Source organism: Zootoca vivipara, chromosome 5, assembly GCF_963506605.1.
Source record: "Zootoca vivipara chromosome 5, rZooViv1.1, whole genome shotgun sequence".
Lineage (NCBI taxonomy): Eukaryota > Metazoa > Chordata > Lepidosauria > Squamata > Lacertidae > Zootoca > Zootoca vivipara.
In genome coordinates this window covers 91,723,168-91,751,044 of record NC_083280.1, presented here as the reverse complement: position 1 = coordinate 91,751,044, position 27,877 = coordinate 91,723,168, and the positions used below count along the sequence as shown (strand labels likewise).

The 27,877-nt window shown below is 45.3% G+C and overlaps 1 protein-coding gene across 2 annotated transcripts in view; it reads left to right on the top strand.

Moving 5' to 3' along the window:
• Positions 1–27,619, top strand: part of ARHGEF5 (Rho guanine nucleotide exchange factor 5) — a 58,267-nt gene extending 30,648 nt beyond the window's left edge. For both annotated transcript variants that reach the window (XM_035137797.2, XM_035137796.2), the window contains exons 2-15: positions 163–3,688; positions 5,983–6,067; positions 7,574–7,638; positions 9,379–9,641; positions 11,477–11,637; positions 13,272–13,424; positions 14,631–14,760; positions 15,633–15,707; positions 17,072–17,161; positions 18,217–18,368; positions 19,046–19,207; positions 20,453–20,523; positions 21,304–21,417; positions 23,431–27,619. In XM_035137797.2, coding sequence (XP_034993688.2) covers positions 175–3,688; positions 5,983–6,067; positions 7,574–7,638; positions 9,379–9,641; positions 11,477–11,637; positions 13,272–13,424; positions 14,631–14,760; positions 15,633–15,707; positions 17,072–17,161; positions 18,217–18,368; positions 19,046–19,207; positions 20,453–20,523; positions 21,304–21,417; positions 23,431–23,585 — 5,190 coding nt within the window. In that variant the 5' untranslated portion in view covers positions 163–174 and the 3' untranslated portion in view covers positions 23,586–27,619. The remainder of the gene's footprint in view (positions 1–162; positions 3,689–5,982; positions 6,068–7,573; positions 7,639–9,378; positions 9,642–11,476; positions 11,638–13,271; positions 13,425–14,630; positions 14,761–15,632; positions 15,708–17,071; positions 17,162–18,216; positions 18,369–19,045; positions 19,208–20,452; positions 20,524–21,303; positions 21,418–23,430) is intronic.
• Positions 27,620–27,877: the final 258 nt, after the last annotated feature.

Sequence of the window (27,877 nt, the reverse complement as noted above, 5' to 3'; positions counted from 1 at the left end):
GTCTGCCCAGCTCCCCCCCCCTTCCTCCTCCTCCTCCTCCTCCTCCTCCTCCTCTTCCTCCTCCTTCTCCATTAGGTGTGCGGCTGAATGCTTTTAAATGTAACATTTCCTGGTCAGCCATAGCCTTATAGTAATAATTCTTCTTCTTCTTCTGATTTTCAGGATGTGCCACTGATGGAGTCTGAAGAAATCAAAGGGGAAGATCCTTTCCCCTCAGCAACCCACAAATTCCATGAATCTTCTAACCCTGCACCAGCCAGAAGGCACCGTGATGTCACAGAATTTTTCACCAGGAGTGATGTTTCTGAAGAGAGGGTGGCAGTGACAGCAGAGGATAAAAAGAACTCTTTTTCTCAAGCCCTGCCACTTCTCTTTGTCATGGAAGAACAGATATGGGGCAGATTCCCTAACCCTGCGGAAAGAGAGACATCGGTGGGACTGGAAAGAGTCCAGAGAGATCCAGAGGACTGGGGAGGATTTTCCGAGCAAGAAAATATTCTCAATATACAAACTGTCACTTTGGAGGATAACAAGGAGGCCCCTTTGGATCCCCATCAGAGAGAACTTGAAGCTGCTCATTCCTTAAGTGATCACGAATCTTCCCTTTTCAGTACAGCAACTCTTGAACAGATCTCAAGTATTCCCAGTGAGGTTGCGGTGGGAGAGATAAAAGGTGAAACCCTTGTTCTTGGATTTTCCCAAGCTCTGAACCCCCGTGATGCATTTTCTCAGACACTGTGTGAGGAAACACATTTATCAGGCACTTTTTCTGCTATTGAGGAATCAGCCTCTGACTATCCCCTGGTGAGTCATGATGTTTCAGAGCATCACCAAAATGCTGAGCTTTCCAAAGGCAGATCAGATGAAAATCACTCATCGGAGCTAGAGTCTCAATATGAACTAGAGAAGAGCCATATGCCAAATATGGAAGTCACATGGGAGATTGATGAGAAGATGCCCTTTAAGACCGAAGGAGCTGGGGAAGAGGGGAAAGTAAGAGAGTTAAAGGGACAAAGAGAAGGTGTGAAATCTTCTGCACTTTTCCAGTTAAGCTTTGAATTTTCTAAGGGTGGGGAAATACATTTAGATGTGCAACAACCAAAGCCTAATGAAATTTTGTCTCTGCCAGACTCCAGTAGAGTAGACAATCATTCAGATATAGGAGAGGAAGTGGAAGAATTGGGACAAAATTCATTTATTTGCACTGTCCTCCATCTTGAGGAGGAGGAGGATGGCATAGGAGGAAGCAAGAATTGTTCACTAAAGGAGACAGTTAAAACAAAGCATGCTACTGGTTGTGATGAAGCAGAATCGTCTCAGGTATCAAAATCATTGGAGTCAGGGTCTGCAGAATTGGAGGCACCAGAGTTGGTAGACACTGAACTAAATGAGGAATGCCTGGAATGGAAGGGAATGGAGAAAGAAGTGGAAACGGAGCAGAATAATCTAGAACTGGGACACAAAGGTCAGGAACAACAAGACTGTTGTGTGCACATAAGACAAGCATCAAAGCAAGGGGCAGAGAGAGAGATAACTGCCCCACTAGGTTTAAATGCACTACAAATGAACTTGGATCTTCCTGATTTAAACAAGAACTGTTCTTTGGTTGAGGCCGAAGCATTTAATTTCACTTTCAAGGAGCTCTCATCTCCAAATCACGGTCCACAGTGGACACAGGACTCTGGTAACCCACAAATAGCAAAGGCAAGAGCTATGTCGGTATCTGAAGGTATCCCAGTGTGTGAGAGCCCAAGGGCACAGGCTCCAACATGCCCTGGTTCTAGACAATTGGAATCCTCTGGCATCTTTGACCAAGTTGGCCATAACAGCCAAGGCAGCGAGCAACCCCCTGGGGAAGACAGAAGTGCTATTGAAAGAGAGGGCAGCGAGTGTGGTGGTGAAGAGACGAGTGTTGCGAGTCTTGATGGTGAAGGAAGACCACCACCCTGTAGAGATTTGGTAGGAAGTCCTGATTCACAGATTCATCTGTATGATTCTCAGCCTGTGGGTCACCCTGTTGATGGTGAAATCCATATCACTGCCTCATCTCTGGGAGCCTCAACAGAGGCAGATTCTCTGGAGGAAGGGGCTGGCAAGAGAGCCAGAGATGGTACTGTTGTGCCATGTGAAGAATCAGAATCCATACAAGAGCCTGAAAACCAGAATCTACTTAAGCCAGGAGCAGATACACTTTGCACGGAACAACAAACTTTAATCAGTGAATCACCATGTTCATTGGTTCTTGAAGTGGATGGAACAGCATGTGGCAACACGGAGACCCCTTTCCCTCCCGGCGCTTGTTCTGTGATAACCCCAGATGTGGCTCAGCCAACAAAGCCTTTGACCCCAACACCTGCCTCGGATCAGGCCATTCCTCCAGAGCCTGCTTCCGGCCGCTTAAATCAGCTCACGCCAACTGTGTCAGACTACAGTGAGTCTGCTCAGTTTTTAAGCCCTGGACCTAATGCAGACACCCTTGCTCAGCCCCTCACTCCTACTCTTGCACCCAGTCAACCCAGTCAGTTCCTAGAACAACTGCCCTCTCCCAGTCAAGCTTGCCAGTTTTTAGCCCCAAAGTCCACTGCCGTTAAGGCGCCACAGTCTTCAGTCCTGACGCCTGACAATGAACTATTTAATCAACCCCCAGCAACTGAATGCAATTCCAACCGACATATGCCACATCCACTCCATTCTGATTCAGTGTTTCCTCCCCTCAGTGCTGATCAGCCCATTCAACTAGCAAACTCTAGCCAAAGCAGGGAATCTGTAGCTCCTGAGTTTAACTCCAACCCTACAGCCTTTGCTGTTAACAAGGACCTTCAGCTTCCACATCCAGCTTCCAGCTCCAACATGCCTCCAGCTCCTGATGGTGATCAGTTTGCCCAACAACCAGTTGAAGCACCAGAATCTACTCTACCTGTTAACTATATAGATGGGGGTGGCTGTGCGTTTGTTGCCGACCGCATCTCTCAGACCATATCCTATGCTGCTGAAGCAGAAAAGCTTGCCCAGGCTCTAAACATCGACAGCAGAGTTGAAGAATTCCCTGTTGTACAGTTGGCCAATTCAGAAGAGGCAGGTACTTCACAAGGCCAGAAGGGCAGGAATATACACGAAGCATCCAGTCTATTGGAGATGCACTCAGATGTCAGCATTTCAGGAAACAGTGAGCCAGTGGAAGGCCCCTCCTACAGCATTCCTGATACTATGGATATGTGCGATGGGAAATCAAATAAATACAGCCTCCATCCCTCAGTAAGAAGTCAGAAAATGTCTGAAGCTGCAGAGACCAGAAGTCCAATGCAGCCTACACTTATAGCTTTCACCAACCCAATACACTTTTTCCAGCAAGGCCCTCCATCTCCACCAACTATCAGGCACCCATGCAGAGAACAGGCTGTCTGTCAAGGGCCGCGGTGGTGGCAGCAGACCCAGAGAGGAGATGCAGCTAAGAAAGATGCAGAGGACACAGTCCCACCTGCGGTTCCTAGAAAGGAAGGCGGAGCCAGGCACCTACCCTTAGAGAAATGTACTAGTTGTCCAAATAAGAGTGTCCTTGGGGTAGACATAAAAGAACCAACATCCAGTTCAAAGAAACAGGAAGTGCTAAGCAAACACCGAGCAAAAAGCAAAGATTGGCATCGGCAGGGTTTGAGAAAGATCTCCATACCAACAGACAATGAATTAGGTGAGTGACTTTTAATCCCTGTTTCTTACCAAAATGACAAGAAAAGTGAAAGGAGCTTGCCCACCCGCCCCCGGCCGCCCCACAGTTTAAATGGCCTGTTGTGCCGATTGGACAGCTGGGGGTTTATGACGCGGGCGGGAGTACCCATGACGCGGGCGGCATCCCTTCACCCTCCAGCCGGGTCACTGGGGGGTCCCGGATGCCGGACGGCAACACCGCCCCCCCCCAGAAGGAAAGCGGACCTGTTATAGACTAACATCAGTCTATCTGCCAAGGAGTGTGGTGGAGTCTCCTTCTTTGGAGGTCTTTAAGCGGAGGCTTGACGGCCATATGTCAGGAATGCTTTAATGGTGTTTCCTGCTTGGCAGGGGGTTGGACTGGATGGCCCTTGTGGTCTCTTCCAACTCTATGATTCAATGATTCTATCTGAAAGCCAGCTCCCAACTTTAAAAGAACATAAAACGAGTCCTGCTGGACTAGACCAAATATCCGTCTACTCAAGCATCCTGTTGACAACAGTTGCCGGCTAGATTCCTGCAGGAAGCCCTCAAGCAGAGCATGGAAACAACAGACTTTCTCACTATGTCCCAAGCACCTGAAAATCTGAGCTATACATTTGAACATGGAGGTTCTATTTAGTTACCATGGCTACTGATCATTGATATATCTGTCTTTAGATTTCCCTTTTGAAACCGTCTAAGCCATGGGCCTTTAGCACATCGTATAGCAGTGCTGATGGCCACTGCCTTTGGCAGATTCACAGAGGATAGAGTGATCAATATCATAAAACTGGAACAAACCGAGAGAGGCTCTGTTGTCTGCATGCTCTGCTTTTGGGTTTCCAGCAAGGATCTGGCTAGACGTAGTTGGAAAAGGAGATGGACATGATATAATCCAGCAGGGTCATCTTGTGTGCTTTAATGATGAGAACTGGTCTTCAGATAAATACAGTGGTACCTTGGTTTTCAAACAAAATCTGTTCTGGAAGTCCGTTCGAGTTCCGAAATGTTCGAAAACCGAAAGCGGAAGCCTCAGTCCTGTATACCTGAAGGAGCGTCTCCACCCCCATCATTCACTGAGATCCAGCACCGAGGGTCTTCTGGCGGTTCCCTCATTGCGAGAGGTGAGGTTGCAGGGAACCAGGCAGAGGGCCTTCTCAGTAGTGGCACCCGCCCTGTGGGTGGAATCCCCCCCAGCAGATGTCAAGGCAATAAGCAATTATTTTACTTTTAGAAGACAACTGAAGGCGGCCCTGTTTAGGGAAGTTTTTAATGTTTGATGCTGTACTGTTTTTAATATTCGGTTGGAAGCCACCCAGAGTGGCTGGAGAAACCAGCCAGATGGGCAGGGTATAAATAATATATTATTATTATTATTATTATTATTATTATTATTATTATTATTATTATCAAAATGCAAGCCTCAGTAAGGAAAACTCAAAATGGAAGCCACGTTTCCTGTTCGAGTTCTGAGGCGCGTTCAAAAACTGAGGCACTTCCAGGTATTCAACGTTCACGTTCTGAAACGACTATGGAGATGTTTGAAAACCGAGGTACCGCTGTATCAAGAAAAGCATGAGAAGAAATGCAAGTATGGTCAGAAACTAAAATGATGCTGTGCAGATAGCATTTGTGATAATGAGCTGGGAAGCCCTTGTGAGTGGTTTGGAACACGAAAGCCACCTGAATCACATGGGGAGATATTTTGTGCACCATCTTAGTGATGTGGCAATAACTATAGGTCCCAGTGCCACTATGGTGCTATTTACATTGGGCCGTCATGGACTGCAAGACTCTTGGCAAAATCTGTGCCTCCCATGAAATTAGGCCACTGAAAGGGAACAGATGCACCATTTATCTCTGTGCACAGAGATATGTTGTCCTCTCATTGGCTCTTCCCTGCAGTATACAGTGGTACCTTGGTTTAAGAACATCTTAGTTTATGAACAACTTGGATTAAGAACGCTGCAAACCTGGAAGTAGGTGTTTTGATTTGTAAACTTTGGCCTGGAAGCAGAACATGTTTCGCTTCCTGTTGAGTGTGTTCCATTTGTAAATTGCATCCCCCGCTGCTGTGAGAAAGCATACCTTGGTTTAAGAACGCTTTGGTTTAAGAACGGACTCCAGAACGGATTAAGTTTGTAAACCAAGGTACCACTGTATAGTCCTTCTCGCCACCTGCTGCAATGAGCTACATTTCCATTTTTGCAGCTGAGAAGTTGTGACTGAATTACAAGCACTTCAGCACTAAAAATTTTTGGAATAAGACAACCCCACTATCTCTTCCATTTTCAGAGTTCATAGCATCTCTTATCTCGTCAAAGGAGGAAGCCCCTGCACACAAAGAAAAATCAGACCATTTCGACAGAGTGAAATTTGGGTGAGTCTCTTCCCATAAGCATCTTTGTACTGAGCCATTGAACACCCTCTTGTGACAGTGGAATTAAATTTCCTCTAGTGCTTTCGGAATGTTTAATGCACTTCTCATGCTATGTCACAGGAACTGAGAACCAGTGTGGTATCAGCAGTTACAATTAGTTGGGTTTCAAATTAGTGAAATGCAGGTTCAAATCCTTGCTCGGCTATGAAGCTGACTGGGTGACCTGCCTTGGACAAATAAATTAGGTCCCCTGAAATACTGAATTGCCTTCACCCCCAGTTCAGGTATGCAAAAACGTTTCTGCCCACATGGTTCATTCTGGCCCAATTTTTATGCTCAAACCCTCAAGAGGTCTGTAAATAAAACATTAGACATGTTGGAAAAGCTTGCTGAGCTGGGATTTGAGATTCGGGAGCTTCTGATGCTCACCTCAAAGAAGAGGAGAGCCTTCCGAGAACCCCAAGTTCTCCAGCTCAAATTAAAATCCACCCTCAAGATCAAGAACAACAGCTTTGCACAGTTTGAGGAGAAAAAAGCTGTGCAAAGGACCTGAAATGAGAGCAACTTAGAGAAACCCCAGCAGGCTGCCAACTTGCTCAGGGGAAGAGACAGCATCTCTGAACTACACTGTTTGTGGGGGGCTTCAGCAAGTGCTTAGAGGTTCTGCAGGCTCTTTATCCCCCTTGGGCTGCAGATGTGGAACCATAATTTGCTGTGGGGATATTGCAGCTTTGTAAGCCTCCATGAATTCACTGTGGCTGCAAATGACAGCTTTGGGGCTGGGTGGGGCAGGGCGTTTAGTGGTTGAATTCACATAGCCTGACCTATTTCCCAGCCAATTACCCAATTTTAAAAGCTCATCTTATTTCTAGGTCAATCCAATGTGAGCTGTGGACAGCTCCTTCTTCTGTATAGGGAAGGGGTGCCCAAACTTTTCCCAAAGAGGGCCTGATTTGATGAAGTTAACATGCGTGAGGGCCAACCAAAGTTGTTGACCTTTTTTTAGGATTGAAGTTGTTGAGCTTTTCTTAGGATTTTACCCCAGGAGATAAACCCAGATTAAACTGACCTGGCGGGCCAGATTAGGCCCCCAAAACAGACTTTGGACATGCCTGGTATAGGGTATTAGGGTGAAGCATAATTGTGTGGAAGCCTTTGGACAGATTCGGACCACAATGGCGAGAACTATGGCAGCATCAACAAGTATGTGTAAAGGGAGATGTGGCATGTCTAACTTGCCTCACAGAGTTGTTGTAAAGATAAATTAACCTGCAGAAATCTGCCAAATACTCCTTGGAAGAACAAACTTCCAAGAAGAAGCTTTATCGTGGTTTTTGTCTTGCCATTCTCCTCAGTAGGCAATGCAGGCTATGAACCCAGCGTTAAAATGCTAGCTGTAACTGATGAGATCCAACACTCAGGTTATACTACCCTCTTTGTAGACCTTGTTGATTTTCCTCATATTCATAAACTACTCACTTCTTGATGTTTTCCATTCCCCGAAAGAGAGAAGAAACTACTAGAAACAGCAGAAACAATCAAACGGCGGCGCTCCAAATTAATCAACTCGTGTAAGTACTTCCTGTCCAACGAAGTTCTCTCCGTGCTAAAAACACTCTGCAGGTGCAGAATAATAGCAACAATAAATAAAGAAATAAATAATTTATCCCCCGTCCCATCTGGTTGGATTTCCACAGCCACTCTGGGCAGCTCCCAACAAAGATTAAAGATTCATTAAAATGTCACACATTAAAAACTTCCCTAAACAGGGCTGCCTTCAGATAACTTCTAAAAGTCAGATAGTTGTTTATTTCCTTGACATCTGATGGGAGGGCATTCCACAGGGCGGGCGCCACCACCGAGAAGGCCCTCTGCCTGGTTCAAGCCTCTAAGCGTGGGGTTCATTTAAATTTTCCCAGGGTTAACAACAGACAGAGTGTTTAATTGAGAAACAATGAAATCATAAAAGCTGTGCCTGACATGAATGTGATTTCGGAACTAGTAATCTTCACCCTAAACCCATTCCCACCCAGCTAATTCCATCCACCACCCCCCCAAAAAAACTGACAAAACTCCCTGCTCCTTTCATTTCTTCCTCCCCACTATTTCATTCTACCCGCTCCAAACATGGTTTGGATGTGATTACGTACACATTAAATTATATATGCTTTTACAAAAGTGTGCTTAGACCAGCCATTTATATTTTGGAGAAGGAAGAACAGTCATAGGTCCCTGTTCTGGGATGTCTTCCTATTCTAGATTGGAGCCCTCACTCAGGTTTCTGGATCCTTCAATGTTATTTTCAACGAAAGAGAGATGGTAAAGAGAACCTAAAGCAGGCATCCCCAAACTGCGGCCCTCCAGATGTTTTGGCCTACAACTCCCATGATCCCTAGCTAACAGGACCAGTGGTCAGGGATGATGGGAATTGTAGTCCAAAACATCTGGAGGGCCGAAGTTTGGGGATGCCTGGCCTAAAGCATCTCAGCAGTAGCAATGTAGCCTGAAAGGGGATATCAAAAGTGAGCCTAAAGAAGAGTGTTATTCTCCCTGCTTTTTCTTCTTTTTGCAGAAAATGGGAGTAGATATAGAAACAACCCTAGCGTCTTACTTAATTTATCTCCTTATTTTTGTTCTCAGAGCTGGGCTGGCCTGAGAGAAAATTTCATAAATTCACTAGTAACAATGAATTGGATGCTAACTGCAGATTCAGCAAGCTTGGCAATTTCAAAAGTTTTAGCTTTGCTTGCTAAATACAAGAAAGATGAAAATGCTAAATTAGACCTCTCTCTAGGGCAATATAAAATATTCAAATATTAGCCTATTCCTCACAGGAAAAATAAGCCATACCCCGAAAATAAGCCATAGTGATAGGCAGTTTAACCTTGTAGGTTAAACTGTACCATACTTAATAATAATAATAATAATAATAATAATAATAATAATAATAATAAAGACATCCCCTGAAAATAAGCCACCGTGATTTTTTTGAGGAAAAATAAATATAAGACGGTGTCTTATTTTTGGAGAAACACAATATGTCTGTTTCTAACCGGTTGTTTCATTTCAGTGTTTATTTTTTTCCATGTTTATACAACAACATTTGAATGTAAGTTGTTTAACTTCAGGCTGTTTGGAATTTAAAATACAGTGTGTTTACTTCTTCACACTGACAAATTAAATCTTGTCCCTTCCTCTCCTCAGTGTGCCCTAACCCCACCACAACCACCCCACCACCCACGTAATAGCTCTGGTTGCAGGCCTGGTGCGTTGAGTCAGAATTGTTAAGGTTTGGTGGTTTTTCTTCACAGCGAAGCTGCTCTACCAGGAATACAGTGATGTTGCACTGAACAAAGCCATTCAAAGTCAAAAGAGAGCAGATTCCTTGACCGAAGATTTGGAGTTTAAATCCACAGACTCCCCAAGGTTACGAAGAAAAACCATCTCCCCTCAGGATTCCTACCTGCAACGCCTGTCCGTCTCATCCTCGACATCCCTCTGGCAGGACATCCCAATGGTTCGAGAGAGCACTGTGCTGCTGAGCATGACCCGCGAGGAGCAGAAGTTGCAGGAGGTAATACAGGAGGAGCACAGCCAGGCATATTTGACTAGAGAGGAGGCTAACTCAATATGGCTAGGGATAGAAACAGCAGGCCTAGAGGAGGCGAGCTGGAAGATGGAGCGAACCTGATGAATGGGGTAAGAGTCCAAATGGAAAACTGAAGTGAGAGGATGGACAGACAGCTGCAGAATCAGAACCAGGGAAGTTGGCATACTGGTTTGAAATAAGCAGCTAGCAACCAACCAGGGCCGGCTCTAGGGGTAGGCTGGGTGACGCGGGGCACCAGGGCACTGGACCGGCAGGGGGGCGGCACGCGGCAGACCCGCTGCCCGCTGCGCCCACCCACCAGCCGCGGCAAGAAACAGGGCGGAGCGGGGTCGCCAGAGCGCTCTCCACACCACAGCGCCCGGGCGCCCGACATGCTTGAGACGGCCCTGCAACCAACAGCTCTGAAGCATTAATTTACTTTATCTGAGTTCAGACGGGATTGCTCTCGAGATAGATGGATGCCCACAACAGTGCCGGATTTACGTATAAGCTAAACAAGCTAGAGCTTAGGGCCCCACTCTCTTAGGTAAAGGTAAAGGGACCCCTGACAGTTAAGTACAGTCACGGGCGACTCTGGGGTTGCGCGCTCATTTCGCTTTATAGGCTGAGAGAGCCGGCATTTGTTCGCAGACAGCTTCTGGGTCATGTGGCCAGCATGACTAAGCCACTTCTGGCGAACCAGAGCAGTGCCCGGAAACGCCGTTTATCTTCCCGCTGGAGCAGTAGCTATTTACCGTATCTACGTGCACTTTGACATGCTTTCGAACTGATAGATGGTCAGGAGCTGGGACCAAACAATGGGAGCTTACCCCGTCATGGGGATTCAAACTGCTGACCTTCCGATTGGCAACCCTAGGATCTGTGGTTTAGACCACAGCACCACCCGCATCCCTTAGGGGACTCTCTTAGGGGACTCTCTTAGGGGGTCCCAAAAAAACAAAAAAACTGGATGTACATTTCCAAAATATAAGATAAAAAATAAATAAATTAAACTTACATACAGCAACAGTGTTTTGTTTTGTGTTGTGTTGTGTAGGCTCCTATGATGTACATATTTTGTTATGTGCAAATGGCTTTAGATGCCTATTACTGGTAGGTGCATAAATTCCCTTAGAGCATATAATTAACACAAAAAACTGCAACAATTTGTTGTTGACAAAGGACAGCTGGGCATATAAAGGGCTCCATTGCCTTCAGTAGCTTAGGGCCTCATCAAACCTAAATCCAGCCCTGCCCACAACATACCTCCCAAGCAACGTAGGATTGCAACCTTAGAATGCACAAGGAAGAAGTGACAAATGGTTTGAAATCATTCAGAAGGGTTGCATGTAAGAAGAAAATGAATGGAAAGATCTTAAGGACCAATAGGCTGGCAAAAACAATCAAGCAGGTTTTCCTTTAGGAGTGGATCCAGTGGATCCAGGAGGATAGGACAAAAATTACAAAAGTGATGGGGGAGATGGAGCAAGAGAGCAACAAATGCTCAATATCCCAAAACTGGGCAGGTGGAAGGATGGAGGTTTCCAAGGTTGACCCCTGAGACATTCATAGGATGTTTGGTTGTGTGGTGCTGAATGAAATTCTTGATCTACTGGTTTGGATAGACCAGTTCCAGGCCTCTCTTCTGACGGATGATGAAGCGAGAGATGCAGTTGCTAGCTTTGTCTCCATCAAGAACATGCAGATATTATCTACTCCCCTTGAGGGTTTTCCTTTTCCGTTTAACTCCATCTCAAATAATTCATTGCTTCTCGGAGTATCCTGTGCTCTAAAGCTTATGTTCTCCATATTATTAACAGGCCAAGTTTGAACTGATTGTATCAGAAGCCTCATACCTGCGGAGCTTAAATGTGGCCGTGGACCACTTCCAGCACTGCCACGAACTCCAGGCTGTCTTAACGAATCAAGATAAACAGTGGCTTTTCTCCCGCCTTCAGGATGTACGTGACGTTAGTGCCAAGTGAGTTCTGGTCTTCCTGTTCTGCTTGTACAGCTATCACACCAAAACCCTGGACATCTCGAGCCAATGCAATCAATAGATATTTGCCTGCGCCTCATAGTAAAGGTAAAGGGACCCCTGACCATTAGGTCCAGTCGTGACCAACTCTGGGGTTGCGCGCTCATCTCGCATTATTGGCCGAGGGAGCCGGCGTACAGCTTCCAGGTCATGTGGCCAGCATGACAAAGCCACTTCTGGCGAACCAGAGCAGCACACGGAAACGCCGTTTACCTTCCCGCTGTAGCGGTTCCTATTTATCTACTTGCATTTTGACCTGCTTTCGAACTGCTAGGTTGGCAGGAGCTGGGACCAAGCAACGGGAGCTCACCCCGTCACAGGGATTCGAACCGCCGACCTTCTGATCAGCAAGCCCTAGGCTCAGTGGTTTAACCCACAGCTTGTTGAAACAAACATTTTCAGCAGGCAACAAAATACTAGAATTGGAGGTGCCTGTCTGCTTTCAACAGAACCAGCATTCCAAATTACTGGTGTATATTTTGTCATGAAATATGCATTTCTAAAAATATTTTAATGCAAATTTTATCATAAAATGCATGTGTTTAATACCTTTTGAGCTGATGACAGTCAAGCTAGAGAAGTGCAAAATGCCCAAGATAGCTACACTGCAATCCACACATTAGTCCACGAATTCCTCAAGCCTGCCTACTATGCACACATTCAGACTGATATTTCTATTATTGCATACAAATAATTAGCCGTGACTTAGGAAATACTTCCTGTCATTTTGAAGTAAAACCTGGACTCTGGTCTCCATGTTTATGTAGCCCTGGGAAGAAAACACAACAACACAACTAAAAGTTTCGTTAGTATTTAGTGTTGTAACATTGTTTAACATTGTGTTTTAATTTTTTTAATCCAGTTGCATATTTGCCTAGAATGCTGTTCAGCAGATGAATAGAATAGAATAGAAATGGCTGAAGGGTTTTGTTCATGCTTCCACTTGTCCCCTGTCTAGAAAGCACGGGTCCAAGCAGTTTTCCCCTTGCCCTGCTCCTTTTCCAGGGAAAGCCTGCTTTTTGGTGCTAAATCAGAGCAAACATCAATCCAATTGAACACTAAAGACTAATTTTCCCTGGGGCAAAGCATCAAGATAAGTTGAAGTGTGGATAAGCCCTAAATCTTTATAGAATCACCCGAGCAGGCTTCAACAAGCACTCCTCCTCCTGGTCTCCCAGAACCAGAAGAGGTATGAAGTGAGAGGAGCAAAGACAGTCATGCAGGCACAGTCTCAGATTGCTTGAGGAAAACCCTGGCAGCTGTGGGGAGGCCTTCAGTCTCAGGAACTGCTTCATGGGGGAAAGACCTGTCAGAAATGAGTTGCTGTGCTCATTAGGTCTCACACCTAATGTGCGAGATCCTGTGCAGATCCTGTTGCTGCTAATAAAGAGTTGACTCCAACTTGCTCGGGTGATTTACTGCAGGCTCATTCCTGTCACACAATGAGTAAGAATTTCCCTACAGCTTGCACGTAGGGATAATTTTTTTTCTAGAGAAGGAGAAAGGTTTAAAAGTTGGGGAAGTGCTGTACTTCTGGTCACCATGTCTTGTTATTTTCTTCTGGGGGGTTCCTGCAGTTTCCTATTTGACCTGGAGGAGAAGCTTGAGGAGAACATGTTCACTTTCAATGTGTGCGACGTGGCTCTGAGGCATGCGCCGGAATTCCGGAGGGTTTACTTGCCGTACGTGACAAACCAGACATACCAGGAGCAGACCTTTCGGCGACTACTGTAAGAAACCTAAAGATGCCCCCTTTCCTATATTTTTATCCTCTTCGTAACACTCCACAAAATGTCCTTTGTGGCATATCTGCACCACAGACAAGTCGTCTCCTCTCTTGGGAACTATCGCTCTGAAAAGGGGTGGGATAAGGTTCTCTAGCAGGCAATGCTCAGGGTTCTTCAGGGGAACCCAGGACAACACACATTCAAAGCACATGATTCCCCCCCCCCAAAGAATCCTGGGAACTGTAGTTGCCCCCCCTCACAGAGCTACAGTTTCCAGGACAATTAACAAACTGTTGTCAGGTTTGTCAAGCAAACTGCCTTTTATATAACAATAGTGCTTTTTGTGGAGGTATAAAAAGCATGACAGCAGTAGTTAACAGGCCACAGTAGTTTCAACGGGCCACACCTGATTCAGTTCATAAGTGTTTAAGTGTTCAAGATACCCAAAACAGATGTTGGTACATGATTTAGTTCAGGTTCCAGGTTAGAGGAAGTGCTGTGCCATTCATTGGATCATATGGATTTTCTAGATAAATTTGCCTGTAAAGAGGCAAAATCCAGGGGAAATGGTGTTTACTGAATTTGGCAAATGGATCTTGGTCCTTCCAAGGAGATTCCAGGGTATTGTCAAAGGAATGACAAGCAACTAAGATGCATCTCCTAAAATTAAAGTTCATGATAACATATCCTAGAAAAGAGCTCTAGCGCAAGTTAAATAGAATGAAAGCTCCAAAGAGGTTGATGCATAGTAGTCAGCATTTTGTTTTATTGTTCTTACTTTATCTGGGACATTTTAACACTGTTCGCCAGCCAGCCAGCCAGAGAGGCTTACATAAAGTGGATTAAAAACAGTAGGAAGCAGTAAAACAATAAAATCAAATAAGAACAAATAATCAGCAATGAAACCAAGATCTTTCTTTTGAACCACCCTGAGATCTTGTGATGAAGGGTGGTATATAAATAAATAAGAGATCTAAAAAGGCCTCACACACATAAGATCTAAAAATAAAGATACAAAAGATTAATATCCCTCCCAAGACCACCCCAGCCCAAGATTCTGTTCAGCCTCCCAGGCCAGGTGGGAAAGGCCCACAAGGCAGGGAGCAAGTCTTCCAGGACTCCCAGCCAAGGTGGTCTCTGGCCTTTTTCAGTAGCCTCAGCTTTTCTAGTTGGGAGTCAATCTAATCTGTCGTGTCTTCTCTCTGGCAGGAATGATGTCCCTGCCTTCCAACAGGTTTTGGAGAGACTAGAAAGTGATCCTCTTTGCCAGCGCCTCTCTCTCAAATCCTTCCTCATCCTCCCATTCCAGCGGATCACAAGACTTAAGCTCCTTCTCCAGGTAAAAGTGTTGGGGACACAGGACTCGCCTTTCCTTGGGCTGGCCTGCCTCATAATTAAATGGACAGTTTTCCTGGCAAGAAGCATGTAAGCAGCAGGAAAAGAATTGGTGCCCACTTCTTTATTACAAAGATATTTGACACTTACACGCATGCAATGGCAGCAAACCGGAGCTTTGCCATGTAGAAGTGTGACTCAGTTCAAAAGGTGTTTTCCAGGAGCTTCTGTTTGAAATTGTTTTGGTGGAGGTGGCAGGAATTTAACCTCCTATATTTTCAAAACCTGTGCTCTGCCGTTACTCACCTCTTCCACAGGAGCATGGCTTAATTCCAATATTTATACCAGGCATAGGCCCACCAGATGTTTTGGGACTACAATTCCCATCACTCCTGACCACTGGTCCTGCTAAGCTAGGGAACATGAAAGTTGTAGGCCAAAAACATCTGGAGGGCTGAGTTTGCCTATGCCTGATTTATACCCATTTATTTTGGGCCCTGGGAAGTTTTAGGAGGAGTGCCGAAACTTGGTCCATGAAGGCACAACTTCAAAGGGAGTTTGAAAAACTTGTTTTTCAAATAAGTTTAAAAACTGGAACCCCTGAAAGGTCCTGCCGCTTTCCCTTAGTTCTCTGTTATCAGTCTAGAATCAGACAAGGTGTGGAGCACATAGCATCTGTGGCAACAGAACTTTCTGGCAAATCTCTCTAGGGGATGGAAGTTGAGGGACCAGAACCTTCTCTCAAAAATTGTCCCCTCTAAAAAATAGCTGCTGACCAGAGGGGATCACCTTTAATTTACCACTGCCTCAAAATAAATCCATCAATTAGCCAAGTATTTAATCTCTCACCAAAAACCCTTTGCTTCCCTCCTGCAGAACATATTGAAGAGAACTCGGCCTGGTGCCGATGAAGAGGTGCAGGCCACTCAAGCATATGATGCACTTGAGAAGGTAAAGGATGCTCTCACCACTTCTGGCTACCTCTCTCACAAATGGTTCAAAAGTTTTCTCAACTCTTCCAGGCCACAAATTTCCAGTAGATAGAAGTTGAGGTACCCATGCTCTTGCTTTCTGAGACACATGAGATATGAATTCCTTAGATACCCGAGCGACTTCTCTTCTTCCTCTTAATTAAAAACATGCAACAAATAATAGTTTGGAAGTGCCTCCAAGTTAGATACAAGGATGTGCAATAATGCATGTATGTAACCTAACACTGTGGTTTGGATGCATAATGTATCCATTCACTGTGTGAATCAACTGTGTGTTACTGGGCCAATGCCCTCTAGTGAGATTTTGGGCTGAGGGGTGATTTGAACCTGGGTCTCCTGAGTCTAAGTTCAGCACTCTGGCCAAGACACAGCTGGTGGTGGAATATTCTGAAGTGATATGTTCTATAATTAACCACAAATGTTTGAGTATTCCCCTGTAAATAGAGGGTGCCTGGGAAAGTTTAGACCCAAAGGGACGTAACTTCCAGCATGGGTAATGAGACCCAGATGCATATCTTGAACACTAGCCGGTGAGCCTTTTCCTGAAATAGTGGTTGATCCAAACTACAGTCGCACCTCCTTTTGCGTCCACTCCGTTTAGGGTTCATTTTGTCGAACGTCCGCAGCAACCCTGGAAGTACTGGAATGGGTTACTTCCGGATTTGCTGCTCGTGCACTTGCAGAAGCACTAAATCGTGCTTCACGCATGTGCAGAGCGGCGCTTTGTTGAGCGTCCCTTTTGTCGTGCGTCTGGGGCTCCAGAACGGATCCCAGAGGCAAAAGGAGGTACAACTGTAACCAGTTCCCTCACACCAAGCCCTAACCACAAAAGGAACAGTTCTATCTATGTAACCTCTCATTTAAGATTGGTCTCTGTCTGCACTGCTGCTTTTCGTCATTACTGAGGCCACACACAGATGGACCAAGTCATCTGTGTCCCCTTGTGAACTGGGTCATCCCAAGCTCCATGGTTCCTGCCTTACAGCTATGAGGTAACCCAGTGGTTTCTCTGCTATGCTGGAAGAAGCTTACACAGCTTTCTAAATGATTTTGGTTTATCGTTTAGAGAATAAAAGAGGGTCATGGGTACTTTACACATATAAACAATGGGTTTAACTCAGCCAGAGAATTCCCTGAGGGAACATACGGAATAGTCTAGCCAATTCAAGATTCTTGAATTGCTCCTGCCAAAACCGGGTGGCTTGATCCCATTCTCTGCCTCCTAAACCCACACCCTGTCACCCGTTCCACCTTGAGAAGGGGACGTTCTGCCCCCTTTTTATCCAACACTTGCCCACCCTAAAAGCATTTTCCTTTCCGCAGCTTATCAAAGATTGCAATGAAAATGTCCAGCGCATGAGGAGCACCGAGGAGCTAATCTACTTGAGTAAAAATATGGAGTTTGAATGCAAGGTAAAAATTCATTCCAGGGATTACAGTTTCCCCCTATAACACTGTGCTGCAACCATCTGCTTTATTCATGCATGGGTAGCCCTTCCGGTTGACTCAGTTGGTAGTGCTGATGTTGCCAACGGGTTTGATCCCCCTATGGGTGGAATTTCTGCTTTGAAGTAGTGCTGATGTTGCCAACGGGTTTGATCCCCCTATGGGTGGAATTTCTGCTTTGAAGGGGGTTGGGCTAGATGATGCTCAGGGTCCCTTCCAACTCTGTGATTCTATGACCAGAGCTAATCTACTAGTGAACTGCCCTGGTCACCAAGAGGGCCTTTAGCTTATCCCTATCTTGCAGAAGGGACGGGAGAACCTGTGGCCTTTCTGATGTTGTTGGGCATACAGCTCCCTAACCATTGGCTATGCTGGCTGGAGCTGAGGGACCACAGGTTCCCCAATGGAGTCTTATAGGCAAGGTTGCCCTCACTGTGCTGGTATTGGCGAGAGGGCTAAGTACAGTACCCTTCATGCCACCAGGCAACAGCTGGGCGATCTGTGTGCAGAGCGATCTGTGACCCATTTACTGGTCGCAGTCACCTTCCAATGTGCAAACTAGAATAGTAATTCTATAAACTTCCTAGCTTCAGAGAAACCTCCCCACATTGATCTGACTATCAGGAAGCCCTTGCTTCTCTGCCACCCCACCCCTGAATAGCTTCCAAGCAATCCTGCTTCCTCACAAGACAAACTGAAAACCACATTCAGAGGACAGAAGAGTGCCCTTCACAGCTCATTACAACCAAGTCTGGCTCCTACCTTTCCAAAGCTCACCAGAGTGGTATTCTTTCATCATCCATCCCATATGCAACTCCTTTTCAGTGGAATATTCTACAGGCTAACAGAACACTCCGGAAAAATGGCATTTTGACACTACTCGCATTTTCTTCCACTAGCCCTTGCCCCCTAGTACCAGAGATGGGAGAAGACAGCAGCTCTCAAAACTTGTGCCTTGAAGCACTGGAGCTACAATGAGACCCTTTGGGCCTCACCTAGAGCAATTATTCTTGCCCTTGCAGATTTTCCCACTCATCTCGCAGTCACGGCGGCTGGTGAAACGTGGGGAACTCACAGCGCTGGAGTACAACTTGAGCTTGAAGTGGAAACTGACCACCCGGCCGATCTACCTGCACCTCTTTAATGACTACCTGCTCCTATCTCGGCCCAGAGAGTAAGTGTTGGGGGAAGGGTTCCATTACTTCGTCTTTCACTCAACATTTATCCCTCAGCAATCATAACATCCTAGTTATGCAAACCAGAGGTGGGTCAGTTCCTTTCCTTTCAATTTCCTTTCCTTTTAGTAATGCATGAATAATTTCTGGAAACGTCTGGAAATTTATGAAGTTAATAAAATAAAATAAAATAAAATAAAATAAACTTTATCATATTCTTAGTCCCCACCCCCACTTTTACAAGTCCAAATATGTATAAATATTTAGTACAAGAAAGTTTTTGTTAAATTCTCCCCCCACAAAAATACTTACTTGATGCGCAGTGTTCTTTTTATTTATACAATTTCAGATTAATTGAAATATTTTTAAAAAATCACATGACTACAGCAAGAGAAATGGATGAAAGAGGTTATGTTGTAGTAGCTTGGCATAATTTTAGATGGTTTTGCTTTCAGGTGCCACAATTTTTTTTAAATGGGACTTCATGTTAATTTAGGGAAGGTCTGCATTTTTCCATCTTCCTTCTGTTATGCGTGAAGAGCAGGGGGCAACCACTCAGAATTTGCTAGGGTGCAAAATACCCTTATGCCAGCAATGGCAACAGAGTCCTCTTTCTTGGTCATTAAAACCAAGCTTTTAAAATGCCCCCTGTCTTTTCTTTCTCTATCCCCTGCAGGAATGGGCGCTTTATTGTATTTGATTTTGCTGCTTCCTCCAATGTGCGTGGAGAGAAGTGTGAAATGAAGCTGCACGGCTCAAGCAAAAATCTCTTCCGCCTCTTCCTGCTGCAGAACAATCAGGGGAAAAAAGTGGAGTTCCTCTTCCGTACAGAAACACAGTAAGCAAAAGCCAAATGTTTTTTTGCGTTGGAGAACTTCTTAGTTTAACTTTCAGAGTGATGAGGGTGAGATGACGCCTTGTGCAATCACAGATTTACTAAAAGCTTTTTTTTTTGTTACGTGAGGTACCGTATATCAGTTTTATTCCACATTAACAGTCTTTCCAGCAAGATTGTAGCAAGGGGAGAAACCTGCAAAGTCTGAAAGGGAGGGCTTGCAAGCTCAGCTCTGCACCCAGATGAGGGTTGACCTTGTTTGCCACCTCCTGCCAGAATTACCAGCTTCTTTTTGCCTTTTGCACAACTTACATAGTGCTGCATTTATTTTCTCCCTCTCCTAAAAAGAAGCTCAAAATAATGGTAAAAAGGGTATGATCCAGCATTTTGTAATATCTGCATTCATTTACAGATTCAGCAGAGGCATAGTTTAAACACTCCAACCGATAGTTGAATATCACCCAGAGCCAACACACTGAAATTAATGAACATTAGGTTCATTAAGTTCAGTGGCTCCTAAGGGCTGTGGAAATTGTATCCTGGGCTTTTTAGACTCGTCTACCCACGTACTATCTGAAACCCAAGGGGCTCATTGGTTGCCAGATGTGAAATACAGTGGTACCTCTACTTACAAATTTAATGCGTTCCGAACACACATTCGTAAGTCGAAAAAAGTTGTAAGTCGAATCCCATAGGAATGCATTGGGAGAAAAAATTCGTAAGTAGAAGCAACCCTATCTAAACATTCGTAAGTAGAAAAAATCCTATCTAAACCACATCCAAGATGGCAGATGGAGCTCCGTTCATAAGTAGAAACATTCGTAAGTAGAGTTATTCGTAAGTAGAGGTACCACTGTATGTGGCATGATTTTCAGCTCTCCTGCCCCACTACTGATCTCTTCTTCCAAGTCATTCTCCAACTCTTCTTCCGCTGCCCATTCATCAGTATCCAAGCTAGTCCTTGACATGCCGATATTCACTCACCCCTTCTTACATAGCAGGGGGCATTATTTTGTGGTTCACCTCAGGTGCCAAAGCATATTGAGCAGGCTCTGCCAAGAACAGTGGCTTCCTTAAAAATCATAAGTTAGTTAGTTAGCTAGCTAACTAGCTAGCTAGCTATGAGCATGACTTATAGTGTGCCACATGTAAAGGGAGCAAAGTTTGCTACAACATATCTTGGCATTTCACCAGCAACTGGAATGCCTCTCTCCTCAGTACTTTTCCCTTTTCTTCCCCCTGACCCAGGAGTGAGAAGCTGAGGTGGATTTCTGCTCTTATGCCCCAGCAAGCTGAACCTGACCTTTTGGATGACCCTGGTAAGATTGCTCAAGACATAGACCTCAAAAGGCTAGGTCACATAATGCGGGTACAATGGTACCTCGATTTATGAACATAATTGGTTCCGGAAGTCTGTTCATAAACTGAAGCGTTCATAAACTGAAGCGAACTTTCCCATTGAAAGTGGATGAATCTGTTCCAGACGGTCCACGGAGTACTTAAACTGAAGCGAACTTTCCCATTGAAAGTAATGGAAAGTGGATGAATCCGTTCCAGACGGGTCCGCGGAGTACTCATCCCGAAGCGTACTTAACCTGAAGCATGGGTGTAATTGGTTCCGGAAGTCTGTTCATAAACTGAAGCGTTCATAAACTGAAGCGAACGTTCCCATTGAAAGTAATGGAAAGTGAATTAATCCGTTCCAGATGGGTCCACGGCGTTCATAAACTGAAAATTCGTAAACCGAGGTGTTCATAAACCGAGGTTCCACTGTATTATGTATACACAATAGCAAGCAAATACCTACAGTATCAACAATCAGATGCTTGCTCAAAGCATTTCTGTTTTCTCAGGTTTTTCTAGAAGTGTGACTCCAACTCTTATATTAATTCATGATGAATTTTACACTGAGTTTTCATTGTTTTATATTTTACTGGGCTTTCTGTACTGCCTACCACTTGGATATACAGTGGTACCTCGGGTTAAGAACTTAATTTTAGGTTTCTTTGCTTGCTTGTTTTAACAAGAACCCAACTCATTTGAATGGTTAACAGCAACACACCTGGTAACTGACCATCACTATATCCTTTCTCTCCAAGCTCTCTTAGATAAACTTCAGGTTCAGTGTGTGAGGCCATACAAAGCCCGAGAGAATGATGAGCTGGCACTGGAGAAAGCAGATATTATTATGGTCCTGCAGCAAAGTAGTGACGGTGAGTGGGTTTGGCAATGTTGTGGCAAGGTGCTGTGCGGGGCAGGAAAGAGACTGGGCAGTTGGGAGTTGAAAATCTTGTGTGGTGACTACGACCTGGAAGGTGGTTTCCTTTGGAACTAGGAAATTGCTTACATCGTTGAAAAATTAAAAAGTGGAAAATACTGCTTTCCTTGTGTCTAAGCTGTTTTTCACCCGGCAGCGGAAAAGCCTGCGCTGACTTGGCAGCCCACCTACACCCCACCCCGGTCCACCACAAGTGGGAAAGCAGGGATAGAATTTGGCATCAGGGGAACAGCCTGTGGGGAAAGGGTTAAACACCCTTCCTGTCAGTGCTGCAATCAAATGAGAGCCTTCCGTGTATTAAAAGTAATACCAGGCACAGGAGAAATGTCATCCATCCATTGAGTAGCATATAGCTTGATCATACCTGCCAAGTTGCTGTCAGAGAAATAAGGGACCGGGCTGGAAATAGCAGACCGGAAGTAGCGCTGTCGCCATTTTGGAACTGGGCGGAGCATGCTCAGAAGTGACTTTTGGTGCTGCTTTGCCCAGTTCCAAAATGGCCACCGCGCCAGAAGTCGCACTGCAGCCATTTTGGAACTGGGCAGGGCAGCATCAAAAGTCGCTTCTGAGCATGCTCCGCCCAGTTCCAAAATGGCCGCCGCGCCAGAATAAACCAGGGAAAAAAATAGTTTCAGCTAGGAACAGATGGAAAAACGGGGATTTCCCAGGGAAAACGGGAGACTTGGCAGCTATGAGCTTGATCCAGGTATTACTTCATTTGATAGCACGTGAAATCTCCCCATAGACGGTGTTTTGCTCCTTTTTCAGATGAGAATAGATGATAAGAGACAGAGAATGGGAGCTTTCTTCTGGATTGCCCTGGTCCACACACACTGCATGAAGACAGAGAGTGGTAACTTATCACTGTTCACACATAAGCACTTGCCAGCCTTCTGTTTGGTCCTGCCATGAACTTGAACACACTTTGTCAGAAAACCGAGAAGCAAAGGAGTAGTCATACCTCGTGTTGCGTAACCTCCAAGTAACAGAATCTTCAGGTTACGGCCGCGGTAAACCTGTGGTGCCCCGTGCATGCGCAGAAATGGTCCTCCAGTTACGGACTTTTCAGGATACGGCCGGGCCTCTGGAACGGATCCCGTTTGTAACCAGAGGTACCACTGTATTTAATTCTACTCAGTACTTGTTAAAATGGTAAAGAGGACCAGCTTACCATGTGGGCTCATGCGCACTCTATTTGATAAATAGCTCTTAATTCATTCACTTTAAGGTACTACCACTTGGGCGACAGGAACACTAAAACACACTTAACTGTTTAGTGTATATCATGTATTATAGATTTTAATTCTTGTCCCTACGGAGCTTAACAATGTGACTTTTTGATGGTGATAAAGACCACAGAGAAAGCAGGAGAGGACAAAGAATCGAGGGTGGCAAGTGATTAAATGTGAACAAATTCCAGTAACATATACACAACCCAGTCTTATGTTTGTTTTGGTACTACATCCCACTTAGTGTAACAATCTTAGATTGGTTAGAGTTGGAAATGAGGATTCAGAGGTCCGCACTCATCAGAAATCTGGCTACGGCAGGAAGTTCTTAAAATTTCACATTGGCTCCTCGGAGGATGGTGCAGTCAGTCAGTTCTGAGACCTAAACTCCACCAGGATAACCTCTCTCGCTCTAGGGCGATCTCATCTTACCAAGAGTTAAGGACTTGCTGCACATTAGGAACAAATGTGGTTGTATCACCCTGATGGCTAGCCTACCAGGGCAACTTGTAGACCAGGCTTTCTCAGCCTTGGCCCTCCAGATGCTTTTGGCCTACAACTCCCATGATCCCTAGCTAGCAGGACCAGTGGGACCAGGGGTGGTGGGAATTGTAGTCTCCAAACATCTGGCGGGCCGAAGTTGAGGAAGCCTGTTGACTGTGGCAACTCACTAAATGGTCCTCTGAATGTTTCACCCTTCGTGTCTGCTCCCTCTGCAGGGTGGTTTGAAGGAGTGAAACTCTCCGATGGGGAAAGAGGCTGGTTCCCTTCCGATCACGTGGAAATAATCTCCAGCAAGCAAGCGCGCCAGATGAATCTGAAGGAGGAACAGCGTGTCAAGTATGCAAAACAACAAGTCTTTCATAAGAGATAGGGCACTGTTTTCCCCAAAGACAAACACTTTAAAGCTCGTCTCCATTGTGGCTCCTTAACCCAACAGTACATTGCTGCATTTGGTTTTCTGGAAGAGAAATCTCCCTTGAGGCCATCAACAAATACGTACAAATACGTACATCAACAGTACGTACCAAAGGAATGAAAATGGACTTGGTGGAAAGATTCTCTTACTGTGCAACACCAGAGGAGGAAAAAGAGAAGAAAAATCTGCCTTAGCTTTGGCTTGATGGGTTCAAATAAGAAATGCAGTTGGAAACTGGATATCAAGACTTCTGGGAACCAATTATTGACACTGCCATTGTTCCAATGCATGAACTCCTTGCTTGGGGCCTTTGCTTCAGTTTCTGCTCTGCCAAATGAGGCTATGACTTACCTCACAGAAAGGTGTGAAGCTAACAATGTTCCCAAACGCTTTGAAGCCTTCCAAAAAAAGAAGATGCTAGAGAAAAGCAAAAAATATATTTTATATGTATTGTCATGGAAATTGGCTTTTCTGTTTGAAATACTTCATTTATTTTAATTGCCACGTACTTCTTACCAAAGAAGATATGATACATATATAATGAATGAAAGTGAGTCAGGTCCCCAGGAACTCTGCTTTACAAAAAAAGTTTGCCAACTTTTCCTGGTCTCCTCCTGTGCTTTTAACAGTAAATTGACACACACACAAATTTGGCAGGTGAAAGCATTTCACAGCATTTGTCTCTATGTCAGAAAAGCTTCACCTGCTACTAATTTCTGCAAGTCAGTGTGTAATTAAAGGGGCAGAAGAAATCCTGAGAAAATCTACACAGGGAAATTGACTAAGAATGCAGGGGGAAGGAATACTTGCCATTAACACCTCCCTTTCTTCTGGAGCCGCTTCTTTAGTTGGATAACATCCCCCCCCCCTATTCTCAGCTTGAAGTTTATGCTCAGAAAGTGTTTGTGGCCAGACCAAGAGCCGTAGCACAAACTCATTACAAAGATCTAGTTACAGGTAGGTAGCTGTGTTGGTCTGAGTCGAAGCAAAATAAAAAAATTCCTTCAGTAGCACCTTAAAGACCAAAGAGAAGGCAATGGGTCAGATTGCTGGGGAGGCCCAGCAGGGACAACTGATAAATGACTGCTTGGTGCCTGCCTTTAGGTACTGCATCTTTTAAGGGCAGAGGGTACATGCTTTCTGTGCAGATGGTCCCAGATGCAATCCCTGCTATTTACAAGTAGCATACGATAGGAAAGGTGCACACCTGAGACCCATTGACAGCAAGGGCATGGGGGTGGGGGTGGGGCAGAGGGCCTGTGGCCCTGGGCGCCCCTCTCCAGTCCGCTTTTAAACTCTGGAGATGAGCCACAGCACCTTTACACATCTTAACTTGGAAGCCCAGGGTGAGCTAAACTAACTCGCAGAGGGATTTTTTCCTGTACCATCGCCCCGGTGCGGCACAGCCCTGCATGCCTCTCCATGGGCACTGGGGGATTCACCCACCAAGGGCCATGTCGTCCAGCTGGATCCCCTGCCTCCCATGTGGGTGCAGGTGGGGAAGCACGGCCCCACTTGGCTCCGGTCAAGGGCGGGGGGGGGGTCTGCTCCAGCAGCTTTAGCAACGAGGACTGGGCTGTCGCAGCGGACTCCATTTGCCCCCCTCTGCATCCTGCACTCCCTGGCGCGCATGCCTGCCCCAAGCACCAGCAACCTACGTTATGCCACTGGTTGGCAGTCATGATAGATGCACTGGATACACAAATAGGAAGCTCCCTTAAACTATGTTCCTATGGAAGTGCCATCAGCTATAGAGACCTTGCAAGACATAACTCAGGATATAAAGCAGGCATCCCCAAACTGCGGCCCTCCAGATTTTTGGCCTACAACTCCCATGATCCCTAGCTAACAGGACCAGTGTCTGGGGAAGATGGGGATTGTAGTCCAGAACATCTGGAGGGCCAAAGTTTGGGGATGCCTGATGTAAAGCAATGTTCTTTATCAGCAGCCATTCAAGATACTGCTGTATAAGAAACAAAGTAGCAAGGACTGTGTAACTGTATATTCTGTTTTTGTAATGGCCTGATCAAGCACACCTTAGACCACTGAAATCAAAGGGCATAGGCCTGGTTAAATCCACATAGGATTTTAATCTGCCTTCAGAATAACCCAGATTCTTCCAAGTATAAATATTTGGCGGTCATATACACAGGGGCGTGGCCCACAAATCACTTAATCAGACTTACAACGCAATCCAAAAACGCATTATGCCTGAACTATAACTCTTCCAAATGTGCAGTTTGTTTCCTCAGAGGCGGCTTTAAAAGGATGGTGGGTGTACCAACAAATTTAAATAGGTTTTTGCACAACTTTTCCCATGGGGAAAAGCAACGACAGTTTTGGGGGAAACGACGATAGTTATTATGGAACAAACCAATACAACCCTATACTGCATTTTGCAAACATGACCTTAGTGTCAAGAGGCCTATTTCCTCAAACAATGGGAGTCCTTACTGAGGTCAGTGGATTAGTGATATAGGCACTACCTCTTGACCCCAGAACAAGAAATGGGGGGACCTGATGCAGAGGTGGAGCTACAGGGGGGGGCGGGGGACTAGCCAGGTTTTTTGCCCCAAGCGAAGCCTCCAGAGGGGCATCATTGAGGCTCCCGGCCTGTGCATGTGTGTACGCAAACAGGCATGGGGGATGCAAAACTGGGTCTTTGACCCGGGTAAACTAAAGTCTAGTTTCACCCCTGCCAGGCGCTGCACTTTCAGTAGTTGTGTTAAATGATAAGTGGTGGCTTCTTAAACTATATTAACAGTGCCCAAGCCCTATCCAAGTTGGTATCTGTTCAGGGGGGGTTAGCAAACTCTGGACTGAGGGCAAATCTTCACTACAGAGAAGTTTTGTTGAAAGAAGAAGGTGGAATTTACTTTAAAAGGAGGGGCGCTGCTTAGGAAAGAACATACATGGAGATAAACGGTGTCCAGCCTGCTTCTGCCAGCTTTGAGATTGCTATGTTTTTCATTTTGCTTTCCAAAACACACTCTGTTGGAAGTTCCCCTCCTAGATATTTGAGATTCTGCCCCCCCCCCCCCACACACACACCCTGGGCAGAATTAGAGTCAATCTAAGCAGAATGGCAGCAGTTCCACATGCACCAATACTCTTTTTAATCTTTTAATTGCCTTTTTAATGCTGAATATTTTCCTTATCAGAGAAAAAAAATGGTGAAGAAAAGTCTCGAAACCTCGCGAACTTCTCCCTTCTGGAAACAAAAATGGTTTTGTGTGTCCTTGGGAGAAATCCTCACAGCGGGACTTAATTCTTTCATCAATCGCACTTATATTTTCCCTCCAGGGAACTCAAGGTGGCCTGTGTGTGGCTCCCCCCTCCCCATTTAATCTCCACAACATCCCTGTGAGGTAGGTTGGGCTGAGAGAGGCAGTGCCTAGCCTTCAAGGTTGCCCAAGTGATTTGAACCTTGGTCTCTCTGGCCCCACACTCAAACACAGCCTTTCTCAACCTTGAGGGTCCCCGGTGTGTGTTGGGCTACAACTCCCATCTTCCCTAGCCAGCAGGACCAATGGTCAGGGAGGGATGGGCATTGCAGTCAGAGCTGGATTTAGGTTTGATGAGGCCCTAAGCTACTGAAGGTATATGTTATATGTCCAGCTGTCCTCTGCCAACAACATATTGTCACTGTTTTTTGTGTTGAATATATGCTATATGGTAATTTATGGACCTAAAAGGGATCTAAAGCCATTTGCACATGTTGCCATGCAACCAGTCCATGCAGAATGTAGGTAGGCACCCTATATATAGAAATGGGCAAGCCAGTGATATTTTAGGGAGCAGGCTAGCATGGACTCACCCCATAGGAGCCTACACAACACAAAACACTGTTGCTGTTATGTATTAGTTACAGGTAGGTAGCCATGTTGGTCTGGTGTAGTCGAAACAAAATAAAAAAATTCCTTCCAGTAGCACCTTAGAGACCAACTAAGTTTGTCAGAGGTATGAGCTGAAGAAGTGTGCATGCACACAAAAGCTCATACCAATGACAAACTTAGTTGGTCTTTAAGGTGCTACTGGAAGGAGTTTTTATTTATTTATTTTTTTGCTGTATGTATGTTTTATTTTTATTTTATTTTTATCTTACATTTTGGAAATGTACATCCAGGTGTGTGTTTTTTCCTTTTTTGGGGTGGGGGGTGGGTGCCCATATAGCTTGTTTAGCATATAGCAAATCTGGCACAGACTCTGGAGAGCCAGCTTCGGAATCAACGCGTGTGGGGTGGTCA